The 22,872-nt window shown below is 36.8% G+C and overlaps 2 protein-coding genes across 2 annotated transcripts; both read left to right on the top strand.

Annotated features, from left to right (window-relative positions):
* The first annotated feature begins 1,754 nt into the window (after positions 1–1,754).
* On the top strand, positions 1,755–2,657 carry LOC132270191 (uncharacterized). Its single transcript, XM_059771390.1, has one exon. The coding sequence runs from the start codon at positions 1,755–1,757 to the stop codon at positions 2,655–2,657; it is 903 nt and encodes a 300-aa protein (XP_059627373.1).
* Positions 2,658–3,185: 528 nt separating this feature from the next.
* LOC132270190 (uncharacterized) lies at positions 3,186–4,205 on the top strand. Its single transcript, XM_059771388.1, has 2 exons — positions 3,186–3,464; positions 3,582–4,205. Exons 1-2 carry the CDS (start codon positions 3,186–3,188, stop codon positions 4,203–4,205), a joined length of 903 nt encoding a protein of 300 aa, XP_059627371.1.
* Positions 4,206–22,872: the final 18,667 nt, after the last annotated feature.

Genomic DNA, 22,872 nt, shown 5'->3' with positions numbered 1-22,872 from the left:
TTTTTTATTCTCTATAAAACTATATCACATTAATTTATTTATTATGATTTTTCAATAAAATAAAATATAATTAGACAATAATATAAAATCAATCACAATAAAATATTTATTAATTGATATAAAAAGAATAGTTATTTTTTATGGATAAATATCACAATATAACCGGCTCGGCCCATTCACTATTTTAGTATTTATTTATTTATATAAAAAAATATTTAGTAATTGATATAAAAATAATTTTTATAAAAATAGTTTCTATAAAACGCTAAAAATTACTTAATAAAATCAATCACAATAAAATATTTATTAATTGATTTGAAAAGAATAGTTATTTTTTATGGATAATTGTTACAATATAATTGACCTGGCCCTATTATGATTATGTTATCATTTTATTAATCCAAGAACCTCTGCAAAAGAGTTTTCAGTATTTATTTATTTATATAAAAAAATATTTATTAAGCGATATAAAAAGAGTTTTTATCTATACTATTATTAAATGTGTGCAAAGAATTTCAGTGTTTCAGTATTTATTTATTTATATAAAAAATATTTATTAATCGATTTGAAAAAAGTTTATATATATATATAAAACTTTATAAAACTCTAAAATTTACCTAATAAAATTCAAACTAACCTATTTATTATTAAGAATTTTTTAAAGAAAATCTAATTAGATAAGAATTATTAATATAAAAAATATTTATTGAGGATACTGAAGATAGAGTGGGCCGGATCTGACCCGAGAGGAGAGCATCGGGTTGGGCAGCAGGTTCTAGCCCAAGCTTAAAGAGTAATACAACAGGCCCAACACCAGTGATCCACTAGATTAGGTCAAGCCCAAAAGGAAGAAGGCCCGAGGACTGAGAGCCCAACATAAGAAATTAGTTATAACACTTGTAATTGCCTATAAATAGGCGTAGAAGAGAAATAGAAAGGGGAGAATAAGGAAAATGTAATGAAACTCTAAAGAAATTTGGAGAGATATTTTCTTGCATTTACAATTGGCGCCGTCTGTGGGAACGTTGAAGATTGATTCTTGTTTGATCAACATCATGTTTATTCAGATTGATTCGTGAAGACGAAACTTGATTTCTGGAAGTTGAATCCAGATCTGAGAGATTGCGGTTTGCTCTTGAGAAGTTCTTGATTCCTGATTGATTTTGAGAAATTAGCGTCAGATTTACGCAGCGGTGATTCATTCTATCGTGGCTCGATCTAACAAGTTCAAAGCTAGGAAAGCTCAGATCTAGCAAGTGGTGAACGTAATTCATAAAATTTGAGTCCAGATCTGACGTGATTCGCGTTAGTGAAACTCAGATCTGATTTAGAATTTGTAATTCATGCCTTTGCTCCAGTCCGGAATGATGACTGGGGGTGAGAACTCCAATCCGGTAGAGAATGTCCAGCAGATGAAACTTGATGAGTTGACGAGCATGATCGAAGCTCTCAGGAGAGAGAATGCAGAGCTAAGGACTGAAATGCAGTGTTAAGAAGCTCCGGTGATTCCGCGACCGCTCCAGGTAGGAGAAGAAGTTCTACGTCCCGGTGCTGCACATCACGATGAGGAGGTAGGGAACAACTAGACAGATTTTCACCACGAGGAGGTCTGGCCAAATGATTTGCCACCAAATCCTCATCGTGTTGATGATCGTGAAGGATCAACTCACGTGGATCCATGACGTGAACAGATCAGGCGAAACGAAGCCATGACTTTCGATCCATATCAAGAAATGCTCGGCTGAGAAAAAGCAATGGAGTTTGATCGCCACAAAGCTGTACTGCCGTGGCACAAGGAGTTTATGGAGGAAAGATCATTCGATCCGTCTTATCGGCCTTCCATGGCAACGTTCGATTATCGAAGCTCAAAAAGGAGATCTATAGATCAGAGAGCAACCGCAGGGTTCCAGAGGGAGAATAAAGCCCTCTGCTCAGCGGCTCGAACGGTTGACTCGCCGTTTACCGATGAAATTCTGAATGCTCCGATTCCGAGAAAATTCTCCATGCCTGTTTTCATTTTGTTTTACGGGACGACCGATCCGATTGATCATGTATATCACATTCAGTTGAAAATGGCCTTGAACACTGAGAACGATTCCTTGATATGCAAATGCTTTCCTACAAGTCTAGCTGGACCAGCGCTCAATTGGTTCAAGAACTTGCCGATGGGCTCAGTGGATAGTTTCCGAAGCTTATGCGATCGGTTTATAAGCCAGTACTATAGGAATAAACGTACAGCAAAGGACATTTCGAGCCTATTCACAATGAAGCAGCATGAGGACGAGCGTCTCCAAGCTTTTCTTACCAGGTTTAACCTTACTAAGAGCATGGTGATTAAATGTCATCCTTCTACGGCGGTTCAAATGTTTAAATTAGCCATGACTCGTGGCACTCCATTCCACACAAGCTTGGTAGTAAATACGCCGAAGACTATGGATGAACTCAATGAAAAAGTTGATGGTTTTGTGCGCTTAGAAAAAGAAGAGGCAGCTAACACTCGGAAGACATCCATCATATCAACAGAAGAGAAAACCAAAACAAAGATCAGGCAAAAGCAGGTTCAGCCACAGCGTCAGACCTCTTGGAAATCTGAGAAGAGGCCCAGAGAAGAAGAGCTGGTTACTCCATTAAAAGTCACTTTAACAAGGTTGTACTAAGAAAATAAAGATAAGTTTTGATCTCCTTTACCAATTAGACAGCCCCTCGAACAGAGGGACCAGTCTAAGCATTGTGCATTCCATTCTGACTTTGGGCATCAGACTAATGAATGCAGAAACTTAAGGAGACAGGTAGAGATGCTGATAGCCAGAGGGGAGTTCGCAAGTTATATTCAAGGCTCGGCGGTAGAACAGAACCGACCGATAGAGCACGTGAAGAGGAATCAGAACCCAGGCTCCCACAACTCGCAACCAGTTCGAATAATCAATGCAATTCACGGTCGGTCAGAACCCACTGAGGAGTCAGATGAACTGCTTCGAACACACCTCCGCCAGGCACAGATGAAGAGGAAGATAGGCTGTGTAAACACTCTGCACCAGCAGAGCGCATCAACATAGATAAAGTTTGACAGAACCGACCTGTTACGTGTTCAAATTCCTCATGAGGATCCATTAGTCGTCGGCCTGACAATAGCGGAATGTTTGGTACGACGAGTCCTGATTGATCCTAGAAGTAGCGCGAATGTTATGCCGAGGGACACGTTCGATTGGCTCGAAATAAAACCCGAGAGGCTCAAGCCCACTGCAAATCCCTTGCTAGGGTTCGATGGAAAACGGGTGAAACCCGTTGGTATGGTAGAAGTTGCAGTACAGGCTGCAGAAAGGGTTCTGATAGAAAGCTTTGTGGTTGTTGAGATCCATCCATCTTACAACCTTCTGATGGGCAGAGGGTGGATTCACAGAGTTCAGGGTGTTCCCTCAACTCTACACCAAGTGATGAGATGCCTGGGGCCTGACGGAAATAAGGTGATTGACATTCACGGGAACCATGTTGTAGCTAAGGAATGTTATTCTATAACGCTGAAATAATCTGTAAAGGGAAAAGCTCCCATCCGTTCTGCAAGCCCCAGATAGCAATTACAGGAGCCTCCACCCAGCCAAAGTGGGGAGGAGGAGTTGGGGAACTTGATCGAAGAACCCCTTGTTGATGTGCAGATCGATCATAACAAACTGGAACGAACAACCAGAGTAGGAATAAGACTTGCCGAGGAAGAGAAACGGGAGTTAATTGATTTTTTATCTCAGAATGCTGATGTGTTCGCTTGGAGCCACTCGGACATGCCCGGAATAAGCCCTTCGTCATCCTGCCACTCCCTCAACGTCAATTCGAACGCGAAGCCTGTAAGGCAGAGGCAGAGGCAGAGGCAGAGAAGATTTGCTCCAGAGCGTAATTGGATCATAGCCGAGGAGGTTGATAGGTTGCTTGATGCGGGATTCATTAGAGAAGTATATTACCCAGACTGGCTTTCGAATGTTGTAGTTGTGCGAAAAAAGAATGGGAAGTGGCGAATATGCATTGATTTCACTAATTTAAACAAAGCTTGTTCGAATGATAGTTTCCCGCTGCCAAAGATTGATCAAATGGTGGATGCCACTACTGGATACGAACGTTTAACTTTCTTAAATACTTATTCAGCATACAATCAAATCCCTATGAACCCGGCTGATAAGGAGAAAACTTCTTTTGTAACTGAACGAGGGACCTAATGCTACAAAGTTATGCCGTTCAGATTAAAGAATGCTGGGGCAACTTATCAGAGGCTGATCAACAAGATTTTCAAGGATCAGATGGGGAAGACTGTAAAGGCTTATATTGACGACATGGTAGTGAAAAGCAAGAAAGGAGTTGACCATTTGAAGCATCTGCCGGAAGTGTTTGAGGTATTGAGAAAATATAGAATGAAGCTTAATCCAACCAAATGCTCATTCGACGTAAGTTCTGGTCAATTCCTAGGACATATGGTTAATCATAGAGGAATCGAGGCTAGCCCAGCCCAAGCAGAGGCTCTAACTAAGAATGCTAAACCAAAGACAATTAAAGAAGTACAAGTCCTCACAGGTCGGATAGTTGCATTGAGCCGGTTTATTTCTAAGCTGTCAGATCGCTGCAAGCCACTCTTTGATACCATACGAAGCCATGGGAGACAGGCCTGGAGGGATGAACAGTGATAAGCGCTAACTAGTTTGAAAGAATATATGCAGAGCCCTCCAATCCTGTCTGCTCCCGAACTGGGAGAAAATTATTTTTGTACCTCGGGGTATCTAATATTGCAACGAGTGCTATTCTGATCCGCTACAAGGAAAGAGCTCATTACCCAGTGTTCTATGTCAGCAAAACAATGACTGATGCCGAACGGAGATATTCAAAGGCCTAACGAGTGATACTCTGGCTTGTAAATGCAAAAAGGAAGCTAAGGCATTATTTTGAATCCCATCCTATCGTCATTATAACCGCTTTTCCAATCAGAGTGATCCTGCATAAGCCAGACCTCTCGGGGAGAATGATGAAGTGGGTCATAGAGTTAAGTTCGTTTGACATAACGTATGAACCCAGAACGGCTATTAAAGGGCAAACAGTGGTTGATTTCTTGCTATAATGTGATTCAGAAGATGTGGAGGAAGACCTTCGCAGTTGTCCATGGAAACTCTTCGTAGATGGATCCTCAAATTAGCTGGGGGCAGGCATTGGGATCAAACTACAGACGCTAGAAGGCACATTCCTAAGTCAAACGCTTAGACTTGAATTCCGAGCCACTAATAATGAAGCAGAGTATGAAGCGTTGCTGATGGGACTTAAGTTACCCAACGAGCTGAAAGTCAGGAACTTAACCGCTTTTAGTGACTCACAGTTGGTTATTCGGCAAGTGAATGGCGAATATGAAACTAAGGACGAAACAATAGAGGCATATCGTTCTGCCGTCATGCGCGAGGCTAAAAACTTTGACAATGTCAAGTTTGTCTAGTTACCGAGGGAGCAAAATGAAGACACCGATCGATTGGCATGCAGTGCTTCGAGTTCTGGGGAGACATTGGCAAGGGTGATCCCAGTAGGTATATTGAACCAACAATCCATCTTCGAAGAACCTTCAGGCTCAGATCCTTGGCAGGTGAATGTCATTCCATATGAACCGAGCCGGATAGATCTGATCATAACTTATGTACGGGATGGCATTCTGCCTGAACAAAGGGATGAAGCTCGGAAAATCAAGTCAAATTCAGCGAAATATGCCATAGTGCATAACCAGTTATACCGAAGATCTTTTTTTGGGCCATATTTAAAATGTGTCACCCCCACAGAGGCTCGGCAGATATTGCGAACCATTCATGAAGGTGTATGTGGGAATCATTCAGGGGGGAAGACTTTAGCGCACAAAGCAATAACGCAGGGGTATTTTTGGCCGAACATGTCACGAGATGCAGAAGAATTCTTTAGAAGATGTGATAAATGCCAAAGGTTCGGACCACTGATTCACTAACCACTTGAAGATTTGCACTAGTTCAAAATAAACAAGATCTGAACTGATTTAATTTAGAAATCATATTATCTGCCAGAATGAAGAAAGAACCAAGTGTTGTGAACCTCAGTCCCTATATCCTCCTCCCAATCTGTCTACCAAAAGGACCATTAGTTTGGTACCACCAAATTCCATCTGCACCCAATACTTAATTTGGAGCATCGTCAAAAGCTAACCATGCAGTATAACTTTTTCACGCGCACCGTGCACCGCTTCCTTATGATAGCTAACCAATCTCACCATCCTATCTTTGACACACCTTACCTTTGTAATATAAATAGTGTTCATTTGACTCCTTGTCCTACTTCAAAAGCTTATGAAACTTTTCCCATCCTCCATATAGTCATCAATGTCAAAACAACAATTAATTGTTGCAAATTATGACATTAAAACAATTTCCACATTTTATATAGTGTAGAAACTTTGGTTCCTCCTCCAAATACCAGTAACTACTTCAAATGACACCCTCAAAAAATCATGTCTAAATTTCGAATAGACTGATATAACTTTAATCAGTCTATTATCCTTTCTCGGCGTCATTCTAACAAATACCTACCAGCCCGAAATCCTTTGTCCGAACCATAGTGGCATTACAGTTATCTTTACCTACCATAACCCCACGAATCCCCCGAAACATTCATAACCACCTTTCTTATGGCGTTGTAAAAACAAATCCCAACCTAGCGTAGAGCATATCCAACTACTCATTGTAGATTATTCGACTCTTATTGGTAGTTAAACTATCCCATCCCAAGTAACATACCCTATTGATGCACATCCAAGTCCAATAGATTGGCTAGGAGTTTATGTTTCTACCCAATCATATAACCATTTATTTACAAATCCTAGCGTACATAGCGCTATTATCCATGTCAAAATAATAGTTGGTTGATCACATACTTGTGTCCCCAACCACTCCATACTCCTAATCCGGACAAATTAACAAAAATGAAACACGTAACAACAAAACGAAACACATAATATCAAAATGCAACACAGAATAACAAAATCAAACACATAGATACACACAATGCAACAAAAACAACCAAAATATAATTCCCAATTAAAACATCCTCCATTCCAGAGAAGAAAACCTCCTTTGAACTTAAGTTCCCAAATTATGTTACAAAAGTTCATTTCGTAGTTTCGTTGGTAATCATCCAACCTTGAAGCTTGTCTGTAACCATAGCTTAGAAGCAACATTCTTTTGCCTAAGCAACTACCAAAGGCTTACCCCTTATCCTCCTTATACGCGGAATGTAAACCGTCTATCGTGGTTTTACAACGTACCATAGAACGTCACAACCTAATCCCCATTCGCTCCAGAATGTGATATAAAATCATGTCTTTGTTCTAATGAGAACTCTATCCGATTTCCAACCGAAGAGTACTGTTTCAATTGACTCTTTGAGGGAGAACAAAAAAATTTATCCACATCTAGATTGATCTACACCAATTCTACTAGTATCATTCACCATACTGCTGATGAATGAGATCACCTCCATGCGATCCTTCATCTTCAAGCTTTAACATCCCCTTTCTTGGAGACACTGAAATTTCGTCCCGTAGGACCCTTTTCAGAATCCTACTCTTCGCCTGTCTCCTTTCTGAGAATATCTGAAATTTGTGTTGGCCCAGATATACAGACCTAACACCGACATCTTAATCCAGTCTTGGCGTATACTGTCTAAGTAATGCCAACCTTAGGACTAAATCTTTGATCCCCAAGTTCTGTTTCTGACAAAGAACTTGACAACATCCTCCTATACTCCGTTGGGTCCATATCACTTTCACCCTGAACCCGATCCTCCTCCTAGTGTCAACCATTCCATAATTATGGAATATAATTGGCATCAACTCCTCTTATCAAACCGTAACAAGAGTACAACGAATCCTAATATGGCTTTAAGTTTTTAAGAGATGCAACGCGGAAGTCTTATAACGAAAACACTCCTAAGGACACTAGAACCTGGAGTGCTCTGATACCAACTGTGATACCCCCGGATCTCCGGATGCGGGTTGGCCAGGCCCACGCCCGATTACCCGAGGATATCAAACCAATTAACAATAATCGAACACAGAATACAAATAAGAAAAACAAGAATAAATAAATTACTGAAAAGAAACTAGAATAATAATCCAAAAACCCTCAGAATAAAATTTAATTAACAAAGAATGATTCTGATACATCATACTTCTCTATTTCTATTACAACTCGGGAATCCATCTAGTGGACCCCTAAAATATCTCACTGAACTCAAAAGATTGGAAATGAAACCCAAGTCTAAAATATGAAACATAACCCTGGTCATCGGTGGAGTGAATAACTGTATCTGCTCAGCACGATCCAGCTCCGAGTCTGGAACTAACAAACACCTGTAAAAATAAGAGTGGGTCAGGCCCACATGCAAATTCTTCTCTAACTACAATCCAAACAGTGACTCGATACGCAGATACACCCTAGATATCTCAACAATAGCTATCTAGTCCATACATATCTATATATATCCACACTAAGGGACATTCACTGGACTACAGTAGGGGTCTCAACCTGAATAGAAGGCAACATGCAAAAACGCACCCAAAGGTGGGCATGAGTACCTAGACTTAACAGGGTACACCTCAACCTACTATAGCCAGCTACGCATCCACTGCATATACGCACCCTAACCAACGAGTCTGAGGCTCAAGCTCATCTCGTGGTACCATAAACATATATATAAAGTCCGTCCAAAACCAGGGTATGTAGTTCAAATATTTATTGAACTGACATACAATAAATAAGCTAGTTAGCCTATCAACTTATTCAGTTGATATGACTTAACTATCATCCATTAATCCAGGAAGCCACTCAACTTAGTTGCAGTTGATTTGACTTAACACAATTAGGATTCAATATTTTTAAATCCATTCCTTTAATCCATTAGGTTAGGTTTAGGCGTTTTGAGCTAAACCGTCCCCTAGTATGTCACCGTCCCATACCGGTGCATACAATCCTCCATATCCATGTAATTGACAGAATATATTTATTCAGCAATTTAAATCCAAAACCATGTAAAAATTACAGACTATCAATAACAGTACAGTAATTTAATAACTAAAACCAAAAGCCAGGTAATTGCAGAATAGTTTATACCACACTACAGCAATTTCAGTTCAAAACCATAATCCAATTACTTGTATGATAATATCTAAGATCCCACAATTAACATCCAAACCATGTAAATTACAACTTATAAATAACAGTATAGCAATTTACAATCCAAAACCATCCCAAATAATTACAGAAGACTATTTATAGTTTTAGCAATTTAAATCCAAGAGTTAAACCATGTATTTGCAGGAAACGGTTTAAAGGTTCAACAACTAGCATCCATAGCATGCGTAGATCACATCTAATATATCAATGACTCTATCATGCATTAAAAATAAGTTTTTAAATCACATTATAGTCCCATAAAATTGCTAGATTAATTTGAGCAACTAAATTTTCTCCATTAGGTAACCACGTGCTAAGATGTATACTGATATTCTGTTTAATCTGTTAGCACAGAGCCCTAATAAGCTACAAGTCTAATTCTTATTCAAAAGACTCCATCACACATTTAAACTTTAAATTAGAACTATATTATAGCCCCTTAAATTGTCAAATTAAAATTAGACAATAAATTTCCTTCCAGCCGTTACCCGTACGCACAATTATTAAATTAGCACACTGTTAATTTCATTCACTTAGAGGTCAACCTTACTCAATTTAAGGACTTAATAACTCTCAAAGCCAACCCTCTAATCCCTCTGTAAAACCCCAGAGTCAACAGAAACGTTCCCATGCTCCAACAGTATCCAAGCATTTCGTAGAAAAAAAAAAAAATTCAGAAAACTACTATTTGAAAGAGCCTGCTCTAAATTCCAAGAGCAGGCTCTTTTTTTTTTGAGCCTGGAGCCGGCTCTAAGAATGTAGAGCCGGCTCTAAGAATATAGAGCCGGCTCAATGAGTATGGGAGCCGGCTCCCACATCCATGGAGCCGGCTCTCACATCCTTTGAGAGCTTCCAGTCCCCGTTTGCTCCGTCCTCGTCCTTCTGCTTCTTCTCCAGCCTATGTCCACCCTTCAGTTGATTTCTAAAACTTATCCTAGGGTCTTATTAATACCAAAACAGCCTCCCAATGGTTTTAGAACAACAATTTGAAATCAAATACAGAGATTTAACTAAGCAATTTACTAGCATGCTTAAAGAGCAAAACTGGAACAGACAAGAACGAATTTATTTCAGACCAATTTCTCAGACAACAGATAATGAAATTTGACATATTATAATCATGCAAGGCCATTTAAGACCCAACAAATTCCCTAGAGTCTAAAATTACAACCGGACTAACAAGCTTTTCCAATAAAACTGAAAACAGATGTGTACGAATTCTGTAATAGATTCGATTACAACCCAAACAGATTATCAATATAACATACAATTAACATGTAAGTTTTAGTTTATAATTTATTTAACCCTAGAGACTACCTAGGTGCACAGAACACAAGCCAAAGGGAAGGAGAAAGTAGAATAACTTGCTTGTGATTTCTGTAATGAAATCCCCGCGTCGTCTCTAAGTTTCCGGCAACTACTAACTTCCTTCAAGCCTCCTATGGGTGTGATCTAATCCACCACAACCCTCCTTTGACCTTCTCTGTTCTAGTCCTTGGTAGCTCTTACCATTGCCTCTGTTCTCTCAACTCTCTCTCTGTTACATTCTATTTTTACTGTGCCGTGAATAGGGTTCTTCCAAAACCCTTAGTGAAACTAATACACGTATATATATAGGCCTTTAGAAAACCCTAATTAAACTAGAGCTAAGGCAGAACCCTAATTAAACTAGAGTCGGCCCATAAACTTAAGTCACATACACGTTAAATACTTGTATGACGGCTCCAAGAAACCCTAACTGAAAACTGTTAATTCTACTTCTACTTAAGCACTTATTAAAGACAATTAAATAATTAACCAAGGCATTTAAAATACAATTTAAAATAAAACAAACAATACAATTAACTCAGATAACTAAACAAACCATAATTCAAATAAAGAAAATAATTAACCAAATAAAGAAATACAGGTACATAAGTAACAATTTACAAATAATTAAATAAAACAAACAAAATACAAAAATTACAAAATCAATAGACAAAAATGCACATAGAATGAAATTTAAATCCCAATTTTATCCTTTTTAATTTTAGAGGTATTACAAAAAGAGAGATGCAGCGGCAGTAAGGCTCGCATCCTACCAGCAGACCTTTATGAACAGCCATAACAAAAAGGTAAATTATAAAGACTTTGCACTAAGTGATCTGGTTTTGAAAAGGAAGGTAGGAATGGTTAAAAAAATGATGTCACCTTGGGAAGGCCCATATATAATTGCAGAAGTCATAGGAAAATGGGCTTACACCTTAGAGACCATGGCTGGAAGGCTAGTCAACAAGCCATGGAATGCTACATCTCTGAAAATGTATTATCAATAGAAAGTCGAGTTCCAATTTTATCATTGTTTATTTTCAAATTGTGTACGTATGAATGTACGAAATTTTGAAATCTATAAAGAGTTATTTTCATCTGAAAAATTGAGTGTTTGAAAAACAGCAAAGTAAGTGGCAGCTGGCACTATGAGCCAAACGCCAAAAACTTGCCAAAAAATGAAGAGTGGCAGTGGCAAATGGCATTCTAGCCAAGCGCTAACCACTCTGCAAAGTAAGTGGCAGCTGGCACTATGAGCCGAACGCCAAAAACTTGCCAGAAAATGAAAAGTGACAGTGGCAAGTGGCATTCTAGCTGAGCGCCAACCACTCTGCAATGTAAGTGGCAACTGGCACTATGAGCCGAACGCCAAAAACTTGCCAGAAAATGAAGAGTGGCAGTGACAAATGGCATTCTAGCCGAGCGCCAACCACTCTACAAAGTAAGTGATAACTGGCACTATGAGCCAAACGCCAAAAACTTGCCAAAAAATGAAGAGTGGTAGTGGCAAGTAGCATTCTAGCCGAGCGCCAACCACTCTGCAAAGTAAGTGGCAGCTGGCACTATGAGCCGAACGCCAAAAACTTGCTAAAAAATGAAGAGTGGCAGTGGCAAGTGGCATTCTAGCCAAGCGCCAACCACTCTGCAAAGTAAGTGGCAGCTGGCACTATGAGCCGAATGCCAAAAACTTGCTAAAAAATGAAGAATGGCAGTGGCAAGTGGCATTCTAGTCGAGCACCAACCACTCTGCAAAGTAAGTGGCAGCTGGCACTATGAGCCGAACGCCAAAAACTTGCCAAAAAATGAAGAGTAGCAGTGGCAAGTGGCATTCTAGCCGAGCGCCAACCATTCTACAAAGTAAGTGGCAGCTGGCACTATGAGCCGAACGCCAAAAACTTGCCAGAAAATGAAGAGTGGCAGTGGCAAGTGGCATTCTTGCCTAGCGCCAGCCACTCTGGAAAGTAAGTGGCAACTGGCACTATGAGCCGAAAGCCAAAAACTTGCCAGAAAATGAAGAGTGGCAGTGATAAGTGGCATTCTAGCCAAGCGCCAACCACTCTGCAAAGTACGTGGCAGCTGACATTATGAGCCGAATACCAAAAACTTGCCAAAAAATGAAGAGTGGTAGTGGCATGTGGCATTCTAGCCGAGCGCCAACCACTCTGCAAAGTAAGTGGCAGTTGGCATTATGAGCCGAATGCCAAAAACTTGCTAAAAAATGAAGAGTGGTAGTGGCAAGTGGCATTCTAGCCGAGTGCCAACCACTCAGCAAAGTAAGTGGCAGCTGGCACTATGAGCCGAATGCCAAAACTTGCCGAAGCTGAATATGAAGTTAATTGTTATTACTGATGAACATGTGTAATCAATGGGAAAATGTAAAAAAATTTGGAGCAAAGTTCAGCCAAAAAATTTGTCATCTCATTTATAATAAGAATTTTGAGGTTACAACCCATGAAGTATACAGATGACATGAGTATAGAAAGAAAGAAATTGTGGCAACAGAAGAACCCTAATTGATTGCCTCTGTTCCATCACCCTCCTGGTTGAGCTGACTTATCTCATCGCCACCATTGGTCACCCCATCTCCACGAGGAGGAAAATCAAGCTGAATAACAGAGTCGTTTTGCTGAGTCTCAACCTCGACAGTGGTCGCAGAAGGGACCAGGGTGGACAGAGGAGGCACGTCCAAAGGCTGATCAGTGGTAGGAGTAGAAGTGACCCTGGAAGAAGCTCCTGGGGGATCAATTTCTAACTTCTTATCAACTTCATCCAGAGTAGAACCGGTCTGGCCTTCAGCAGGAACGCGGTCGGTATAACCCTCTCGGAACCCCTGTGCATACCTGAGGGCATCGACCATGGAAAAACGAGCATAAAAAGCCATCATACCGCCATTTACTTTACCAATAATGTTAAGCAAGGCATCGCGTTCTTCCAAGGCCCTTTTCTGGAAAGCCATTCGTGCGATCTGCTCATCACTAAGTAGGCGCTGAAGTTCTCCTTTCTCAGCCCTAAGTGATTCATGCTCAGTATGCCAAACACTCTTCTCAATTTGCAGAGCGTCCTTTTCATCCTAGAGAGAATCTGCCTCCTTTTTCAGAGCACCTTTCTCTTTTTCAACTTTGTCAAGCTGAATCATTAGCTCGGCATTTTTGACGTTAATGATCTCATTCTTTTTTTTGGCCACATCAAGGCTATCAGAAAACTTACGAGCCTTGGCATTCTCCAATTCCACTTGCTTTCGCATGGCCATCATACCGAACAAAGTCTGTAGAGATATGCATGAATACTGGTTAAATCAAGCGCATGGTCAGAGGAGGTCAAGTGTAAAAACTATGAAAAGATCTGGTGGTTAAGGGGGAAAAAGATACCTCCATGGTAGATAAGGGAAAGCAGCTGAACACTTTCTTTTGAGATAAACCTCTAGCCACCTCAATGTCTTTGGGAATCCACATATTCCTATAATATGCCATGGCAGTAGGACCATCCCTGAACATGGTCTCGCTCGGCTTCACGATTGTCCCATCCGCTCGTATGAACCGAGGACTCCATGGCGCAATTATGGAGGCAAAAGCAGTGGCTGTGACAGACCCAGAGGGGCCAGGGGGCCTAGTTAGTGGAGACACGGGCACACTCGGCCCAGAGGTGCGAACCTTTTTTGTCGGAGGGATACCTTCTGGGCCAGATGTACCATTAGGCAGGGGCCTCTTCCCTCTCTCACTTTCACGAGCAGCAATAGTGATAGCGTTCGGAGGGTTGCTAACTGAAGAAGTTGTGCTCGGATTGGTAGGGGGAACGTTGATGACCGGGCTGGCAGTTACCACGGTCGGATTTATAGAAGGGGAGGTGCCAGAGATAGTGGCAGAAGAAGATGCCGAGGTTGGAGAAGAGGTTACAGCAGAAGCGGCAGTGGTCCTTGGAGGGTCCATTCTTCCTACCAAAGGATAGGATCTTGAGTTCACTTATTGTATTGCCGAGAACTGAAAGGGCAAAAAGGTTATCTGAAGTAAGGAGATATGAGCAGGAAGGAATGTTGTTCAGAACATACTTTTTCAGGTAATTAACCCTATCCTTGCAAACACCATAACTCAAGTCATTACAAGGAATGCCCAGGGAACGGCATAAGAAAGTGCAAAAGTGAGGAATACAAGTTTCACAGGGACAATCGATCTTGTGTGTTTTGAATTTTGTATACGAAGAAACAGAGCACACGCCAAAGGCGCTCGGGATTGGATAATCCTTTGCAGCCGTAGAAGATTAGGCCCCCCTAACCCCTATTATGTTCTTTCTCCAACCCTTCTCAGATTTGATTGTGTCCTTACAAATGGATTTCTTTTCAAACGGGTAGAAGTGGTAGAACGGTTCATCAGTTCGAATTTTGCTAACCTTGTAACAGAGGAGAAGATCTATGAGATCAAGATCCAGACCTCTGTCACGGGTTAGGAGCAGCAGAACGGATAAGATTCTAAAAAAATTTGGATTTACCTGCAGAGGGGAAATCCCTAATCTATTAAAAACATAGTTAAAGAAGAGGTGCAGAGGGAACCTAATGACGTTAAAATGAAGATGGGAAAATAGAACTTCGCTGGGAAGAAGACTTGTACCAGTTCTGACATCTACATCTCTAGGACATACCCTAATTTGAACGTCACTGGGGAGATTAAGTTTCATACGAAGGATATCCAGGTCGATTGTCATGATGAAAGCGAATAAGAACTCTGGGAAAGTAAAGCAAATCCCTAGAAAGAAGAAATAGAAGCAAAACTAACCTCAAAGATTGGAGACTGCAAAGAGCACTGCGAGATCGCTGGAAAAGAAGCTTTCGCAAGAGTTCACCAGAAGAGATTTGATTTGATTCGAAAGGGACAAGCAAGGATTTGACTAACAGCAAGGCAGGATGGTGACGGTAAAGAGGGTTGTGGGAATATCTTTGAGACTTATAAAGACAAAGTGGGCCAGAAGGCCGAAGCTTCAGGAAAACGAGAAGTTTTTTGAATCTCGAAGCATCGTTTCTAGGTCCAGCCGTCTTTTTTCCCATAAGATCTCCTTGAGCCGTCAAAATCATGATTCGCAGCCATTAATAATTACCCCCTAATTTATTAGGGAGTAATTATGGGGGCAGTTGAGGATACTAAAGATAGAGTGGGCCGGATCTGACCCAATAGGAGAGTATCGGGTTGGGCTGCAGGTTCTAGCCCAAGCTTAAAGAGTAATACAATAGGCCTAACACCGGAGATCCACCGGATTGGGTCAAGCCCAAAAGGAAGAAGGCCTGAGGATTGAGAGCCCAACATAAGAAATTAGTTATAACACTTGTAATTGCCTATAAATAGGCATAGAAGAGAAAGAGAAAGTGGAGAATAAGGAAAAATGTAATGAAACTCTAAAGAAATTTGGAGAGATATTTTCTTGCATTTACATTTATTAATTGATATAAAAAATTAAATAATTTTTTTAAAACTCTACCACAAATTACCTTTAATTATGACTTTTTTAATAAAAGGAAATCTAATTAGACAAGAATAATTAATATAAAAAATACTCTATAAAACTCTATCACAAATTAGCTATTTTATTTTCTTTTAGTATTTCAGTATTTATTTATTAATATAAAAAATATTTTTTAATTGATATAAAATGAATTAAAATAAAATAAGTTAAAATCATTATTAAAACAATTAAAAAATAAGAAAAATAAATAATTATTTAATAACATAATTTATCAAATAATAAAATAAGTTACAAAACATTGATCACGTGCATCGCACGTGCCTTTTCCTAGTATATATATATATATATATACAGATACATAAATATATTTGAACAAATAGTGATTACCGAATAGCTTTTGGGAAGCAATTGCCATGATTAACCCAAACATTAGACTTTTTGTCAATGGCACATTGCATATTAAACGTATCTATCAATAGCAAGGGCGGATCTAGGATTTTTTGTTGGGGTGGACTAATATTAAACATAAATTTCATAACAAAATTTGTTAAGCAAAAAAATAAATAAATAACATAATATAGATAAATATTTGAATTCAAAGATTACAAAATATCTATGTAAGTTGTGCTCGACGAGTCTTTAAAGACTCAAATTCGTCAATAATAGACTCTATGTCAATTTTTCAAACAAGCTCCTGTTCAAGGTTGATGGTCATGTAGTTAACAAGAAATTCATCTCTAACCCTGCTAAGCATCGCCTTTTTAACACGTTTCATACTTGGGTGGAAGGCTTAGGTGGGCTAATATTATATATATATATATATATATATATATATATATATATATATATATATATATATATATATATAAAGGACTGTTCACCTATTCATTAGTGTGCAAGGAATTTATACAAGAAATAAATCATCACCGTTGGATATAAAAACACAAACTACTTTTTAACTGTCAAATAGAATCTGACGGTTAATACTTCAGGTGTGCATGCATTTTCTTGCACACCAGGGAGCAAGAGAACAATTCTGTATATATATATATTTGGCTGAGTTAATATTAGTATGGTAAAAAATATATATATATTTTTTGGGGTGGGCTACAACCCGCCTTTGCCCACCCCTCTGTCCGCCTTTGATCAATAGGTGTTTAACGGTACCAAGTCCTTACCTTTCAAAGAGAGATCAGAGATTCGAGTCTCGGTGGAGACATGTGTGTGTGAGTACCAACTAGAAGAAAAAAAAAAAACAAACAGTGATTTTCATCCTTAAAAAATAATTCAAGAATTCAATTGGCTAATGGTTAGATTGATAATTCATTATATATATATACTCACTTTATTTGTATATATATATTTGCAACCATCCTAAATAAAGTGAGTCTCATTTCATGATGAGAGTATATCTCTTACCCTCATTTTGAATTTCGATTCAAAATTATGAGAAAGATAAATAATATATATATATATATTTGTTGGCTAAAACTATAAAGGCTTTGTATATTGATTTATACATTAAGATAAAGTGCAAAAAAACTTCTTTGTATTATGGTTATAGTGCAAAAAAGTTTCCTTGTGTAGTTCCCCTATACTATCGATTTGATGCAAATATCCCTCGAGACTTAAAATAATTGTAATGCCCTCATGTGAGTAGAATAAATTAATATATAAAAATGTAGGTAACGTAAAATGCCCGTTTTGTCCGAGGTATCCATCATGTTTTGGGGACGAGAATCAGCCACAAAGTGGTGCTTAGACAACTTTGAAGCATAATCGTGCTGAGTTTGGGTAAACACACTGGCGGACTCGGGGGTGGGTTTGCATTGAATTTTTTTTCACTATTAATCCAGGGGTGTACTTAATTTTAGCCTTCTTCCAATGATTAGTCTGAACCACTGGTACTGGTACATGTGTCTGCTGAACATGTGGCTGATTCTGAAGTGCAACTACTACGCCTGATGCTATAGCCTGAGCAATGATGTCAGTTATCTGAGGAGGATGCTTTGGATCCCTACCTTGATGTTGGTCCTGATCCCGAGACTCCTGAGTCTGCTGCACTATATCCCCTAATCAATAAGTTACAAAATATTTCCTTTTATTTATTTATTTTTAAATAAAAAATAAAAAATCGCAACAAATACACTTAATTTACTAAAAGTTGCAAATTACTTCCTTTGCAGACGAATGTTGGAACATTAGTATTATGGTCAAATACAACCCACATGATACATGGACAAAAGTTGAGGATGTTTATTGTGCATGTATAGGTATTTTCGTCAAAATAATAAGCCATGGGTCACATGATTAGCATGTGATCACTTTTAAGTTTTTAACGCCATTATTTCAACATCCATATGCGAGAAGGGGTAATTTACACTTTGATAAATTGAGGTATTTATTGTACAAAATAAATAAATAATAATAATAAAAGGCCGCGACTCAACCAAGTCGGCAAATTCTGACTTCCATACCAAATACCACTCTTCCTCCATCATACCTCAGTATCATTGCTTAATTTATTTGGTGCTTGATAAAACAAAAAATTAAGTATTAAAAATTTTAAGAGCTGAATTTTAAGTGTTAAAAATTTCAAATGGTAATTAAAAAATATATCGACTCAACCAAGTCGGCAAATCTTGACTTCCATACCAAATACTACTCTTCCTCCATCATACCTCAGTATCATTGCTTAATTTATTTGGTGCTTGATAAAACAAAAAATTAAGTATTAAAAATTTTAAGAGCTGAATTTTAAGTGTTAAAGATTTTAAATGGTAATTAAAAAATATATATATATATTTTTTAATATTTTTTTTGAGGATTCAACATTTAGTGATGGGTGATATCCCTATCACTTAAAAATTTACCTTATTTTCAGTAGCGTTTACCAGTGATGTTGAAATTGTGTTATCAAATATACTTAATTGAATAAACAACACTTAATAGAGTTTGAAAAAATAAATTGCTAAATAATTCTATATTCGCATCTTTCCTTATTTTCTTAAGGGTAAGTGCAAAAATAATAATAATAAATAAATAAATAATTGTGTAATATACCAAATTTGCAAATACTTTGTGATATTAAAAAATAATTCCACATTTTTTAAAATTGAACAAATAAGGACATTTTGTCAATTTTAAAATTAAAATACTTAAAATGCTCTTAAAACAAAATAAAATACTAATTTCATAAAATACAGTATTTTGGTGTTTTAATAAAATTATTTAGTCAAAATTGACTATCAAGAGGTAATTTGCACATATTTTCAAATTTTAATAATTTATATTAACATACTAAAATGCAAGGATGTTTTTTACACATTTTTTTTATAGCAAGTTTTTTTTTTTTTTTTTTTTTTTTTTAATCTCTTCTAACTTCTAGTACCTTTTATTCTTTCGTTGTATCATACTTTAATTTGGGAGGTAAGTTCTTGATGCCTCGTTTTTGAACCGTATTCTTGACTTGAATGATGCATGTATTATGGGATTGATACACGTACTCTAAAAATATATATATATATATATTTTATTTTTATAATTTAGAAGATACGTACTTAATATTATTTATAAAACATGAAAAAATTTGATATCTCATAATGTAATAAAAATACAATCAACAGTAGATTGAAATATATAGCTAAACATAACATTATTTTAATTTCAAAGATTGTATATTTGGTCCAAGTGGTAAGTCATGAAAACATGATTACTCCTTTTGATATAAATAATTTATTCTTTGAGAATTGTGTGTGTGAGTAATGAGTATAGACTAGAAAAAAACAAATTTATAAAACAAAAACAAAACAAAAGGATTGATTTGGATTGGGTTTAGATAACCCACAATGATGGGTCATGGAGATTGGAGACTAAAAAATAATTGGTGGAATAGAATGGAATGAAAATAAGGATAGCTTTTATGTCCAAATATGAGCTTGGTGAATCAATATTGCTTATCAAAATAAAATCTTTACTCTACCAATTGGATTGTACCTTTTATTTTATTTTATTTCTCCTCATGACTTACTAATGTGTATTGGACGTGGTAATTACTAGATCGAGGCTCCTTATGGTAGTAGTTTACACCTACAATTATTAACATTTGACTTGTACACGGTTTAATGGATTAATTATTGCTTTCCATCCCACTAGCCAAGGAAGATATTATAACATGTTAGAAAACTAGTTAATTCAAAAATGAATATCCAGTTTGAGATCTCTTTTTAAGAATGGATATGGTTCCATTTTGGGTTGTATTTGGCCAAATGGCCCGTAATTATCCATATTTATATATATATTTGCTTAAAATTTCAAAAAAAAGAAAGAAAGAATGGATATGGTTATATAAATATACATTAAATGCATATCTCAATTTGAAAATTTAAAACTGACCCTCAAATTTTAAATATACACATTGTTAATCTGGAGAATTTTTCAAAACATAAGGATAATTTTGAAAAGGGTAAAGTGCACAAACAAATAAAAACATGTTTTTATATATCACATTTTTCATAAAACTGAACCAAACTGAATTTTGTAAATATTTTTTTATTTTTTATTTTCAATTCTAAAAACAAAAATCTTAACTTTTTTTAATTATTTTTTCTTTTATTTTTTTTCATGGTATATATATAACTCATTTGTCCCACTTGAAACTCGATAATTCAACCTCTCATTTCATATGCCTCTAAAAGAGGTCATACAAGTCCTAGGTAAATTACTCACTTTAATTTGGAAAATATGCAAACATGATTATTGAGAAATTCTAAATTAATATATCTCCATCATAATAGTTGATAATTGTGAAACTCTTCATCAATCTTCAAGATTGGAGAACATAACTAGTTAACTTCTTATTTAATTGAATAATAAGGCACATAGAACTCGTAACTGACTTTAATTAGAGTTTTATTACTTACTCCATTTTAAAATACTTGTTCATTTTTTATTTTGAAATGTTCCAAAAAATATATCCCATTTTAAAATTAAATGTATTATTTTTTATAACATTTTCAAATTATCATTTTATCTAAATAACTACATCAATTACGGAGCATTATTTTGTTTTTTTAGTAAGAGCATATTTAAAATTTTATTCTTATTAATATAATAAAAAATTATTAAAACTTTATTATTATAAAAAATTGAATTTTTTAGCACATGTTTTTTGGAACGGGAAGTATCATTTTCTATATCACTTGGACAAAAACATTGTAGGGAAAAGCGGGCACAGATGTCACATTATTGCACCTATAGAGACATAGGATGTGACCCTAGTGGTCAAGTTGCAGTTTATGGAAAATAACTTTGACATCTCTATCTCTCTCCTTCCTTCCTGTTTCTAGTAATCATACTATTTGTACAACTCATGAGAGATAAAAGTCATGTCAAAATCTTAATTACTTTAATGCGGTGAACCCTATTCATCTATATTCCAATTTGGATTATAATAATCATGTTTATTAAAGTTTTAACACCTCTCTCTCTATATAACATCTTCTAGATGAAAACAATTGAAAATAGCACACACTTCTAAGTTAAATTTTAGTATAGGCGTAAAGTCTAAAAAGAGACAGCATTTCAAGAAAAATGTTTCATTTATACAAATGTCCAATTTTGTCGGTTCAAAATAGTTGCTGAAATCTGGTGCATGGACGTAGTGATACTCTTTTTTTTTTTTTTTTTTTTTTCTTTTTTTTGAAATTTTAAGCAAATTTATAAATAAAAAGAAATAATTACAAGTGGTGGGCCTGTTGGCCCAAAACAATCCAGATGAAGGAAAACAGAGGCCGAATAAGGCCCAACATGGGAAAGGCCCGGGACCGATTTCGAAACCTAATAACCGTTGTTTCGCTGTTAATTGTGGTTGTTAGTGAGCAGTCCGGTTTGTAATCCTAAAGAAGATGATCGGTGCAGTTATCAGTCCGATGGCCTCGACGGACGGCAGCATGCAGGAGAGAGATTCCATTCCGAGAGAATCTTCCTCGAAGAGGGCAGCCGCGTAAGAATCCCAATTTGAGAGTAGTAGTAATGGTTGCAATGATTCGAGCAAGCACCATTCTTTGAAACGAGCTCTTCTCTTTAAAAATCCTTTTATTTCTTTCCTTCCAAGTGTGATATACCATATATGAGAAGCATAACTTGCATTTGCTGGAGAGTTCCTTTTCCATTGCACAGAAATCATTTGTATAAGATCCTTCCAGTTAGTGATTGCAATGAAGAAATTACATTCGAGTTTGATAAATCGCCAAATAGGAGATACAAAACAACAGGTGAGGAACAAATGGTGACGTGATTCTGTGTACAATTATACTCCCTCCGTTTTAATATGATTGTCCACTTCGTAAATTGTGAGTCACAGTTTACGAAGTGGATAATTATATTAGGACGGAGACAATAACAAAGAAACAATATTTTTTTATTCTGGCAATCTATTATAAAATTTTGTTACAAGCCCACACATTACAGTATCTATTTCTTTTCACATTATAGATATTATTGGACATAATAATAAAAATAATTTAAAATTTTATCTTTCTTTTTTTAATAACGAATATAATAAATTATGAGATTATTATCTTCTCTTTCATCCAATTGAATAAAAAAAAGAAGGACATAATATTTCCCTCTACGTATGTCGTATCATTAATTCCTTATTCTCTCCATTTCATTCAAATTTTTTCTTTCCTATCAAACAAGCATTAGAGTAAGGGTGTGTTTGGATAATATTAGTTATGAGAGAAAAGAAAAGAAAAGAAAGGATAGTTTAGTGAGAAGAGAAAAGAAAAGAAAAGAAATGATAGTAATAATTTCTATTTGTGTTTGGATAGACCGGGGAGAAAAGAAAAGAAAGGATAGTTATTCTTGTTTGGATAAGATAGAGGAGAGAAAAGAAAAGAAA

The sequence above is a fragment of the Cornus florida genome, unplaced genomic scaffold (assembly GCF_030987335.1).
Source record: "Cornus florida cultivar Cherokee Brave unplaced genomic scaffold, ASM3098733v1 CherokeeBrave_3.0.0_Hap2_Chr08, whole genome shotgun sequence".
Lineage (NCBI taxonomy): Eukaryota > Viridiplantae > Streptophyta > Magnoliopsida > Cornales > Cornaceae > Cornus > Cornus florida.
The sequence above is the reverse complement of the archived record's forward strand: the minus strand, read 5'-3'. Positions and strand labels throughout refer to the sequence as shown.

What these genes read in the sequence shown, in the direction of transcription:
- LOC132270191 (XM_059771390.1), top strand. Translation starts at nt 1,755, where the DNA reads ATGGAGTTTGATCGCCACAAAGCTGTACTGCCGTGGCACAAGGAGTTT.
- LOC132270190 (XM_059771388.1), top strand. Translation starts at nt 3,186, where the DNA reads ATGCCGAGGGACACGTTCGATTGGCTCGAAATAAAACCCGAGAGGCTC. An exon ending in TGGGGCCTGACGGAAATAAG is followed by an intron (nt 3,465 to 3,581) that starts GTGATTGACATT and finishes TAGCAATTACAG; the next exon opens with GAGCCTCCACCCAGCCAAAG.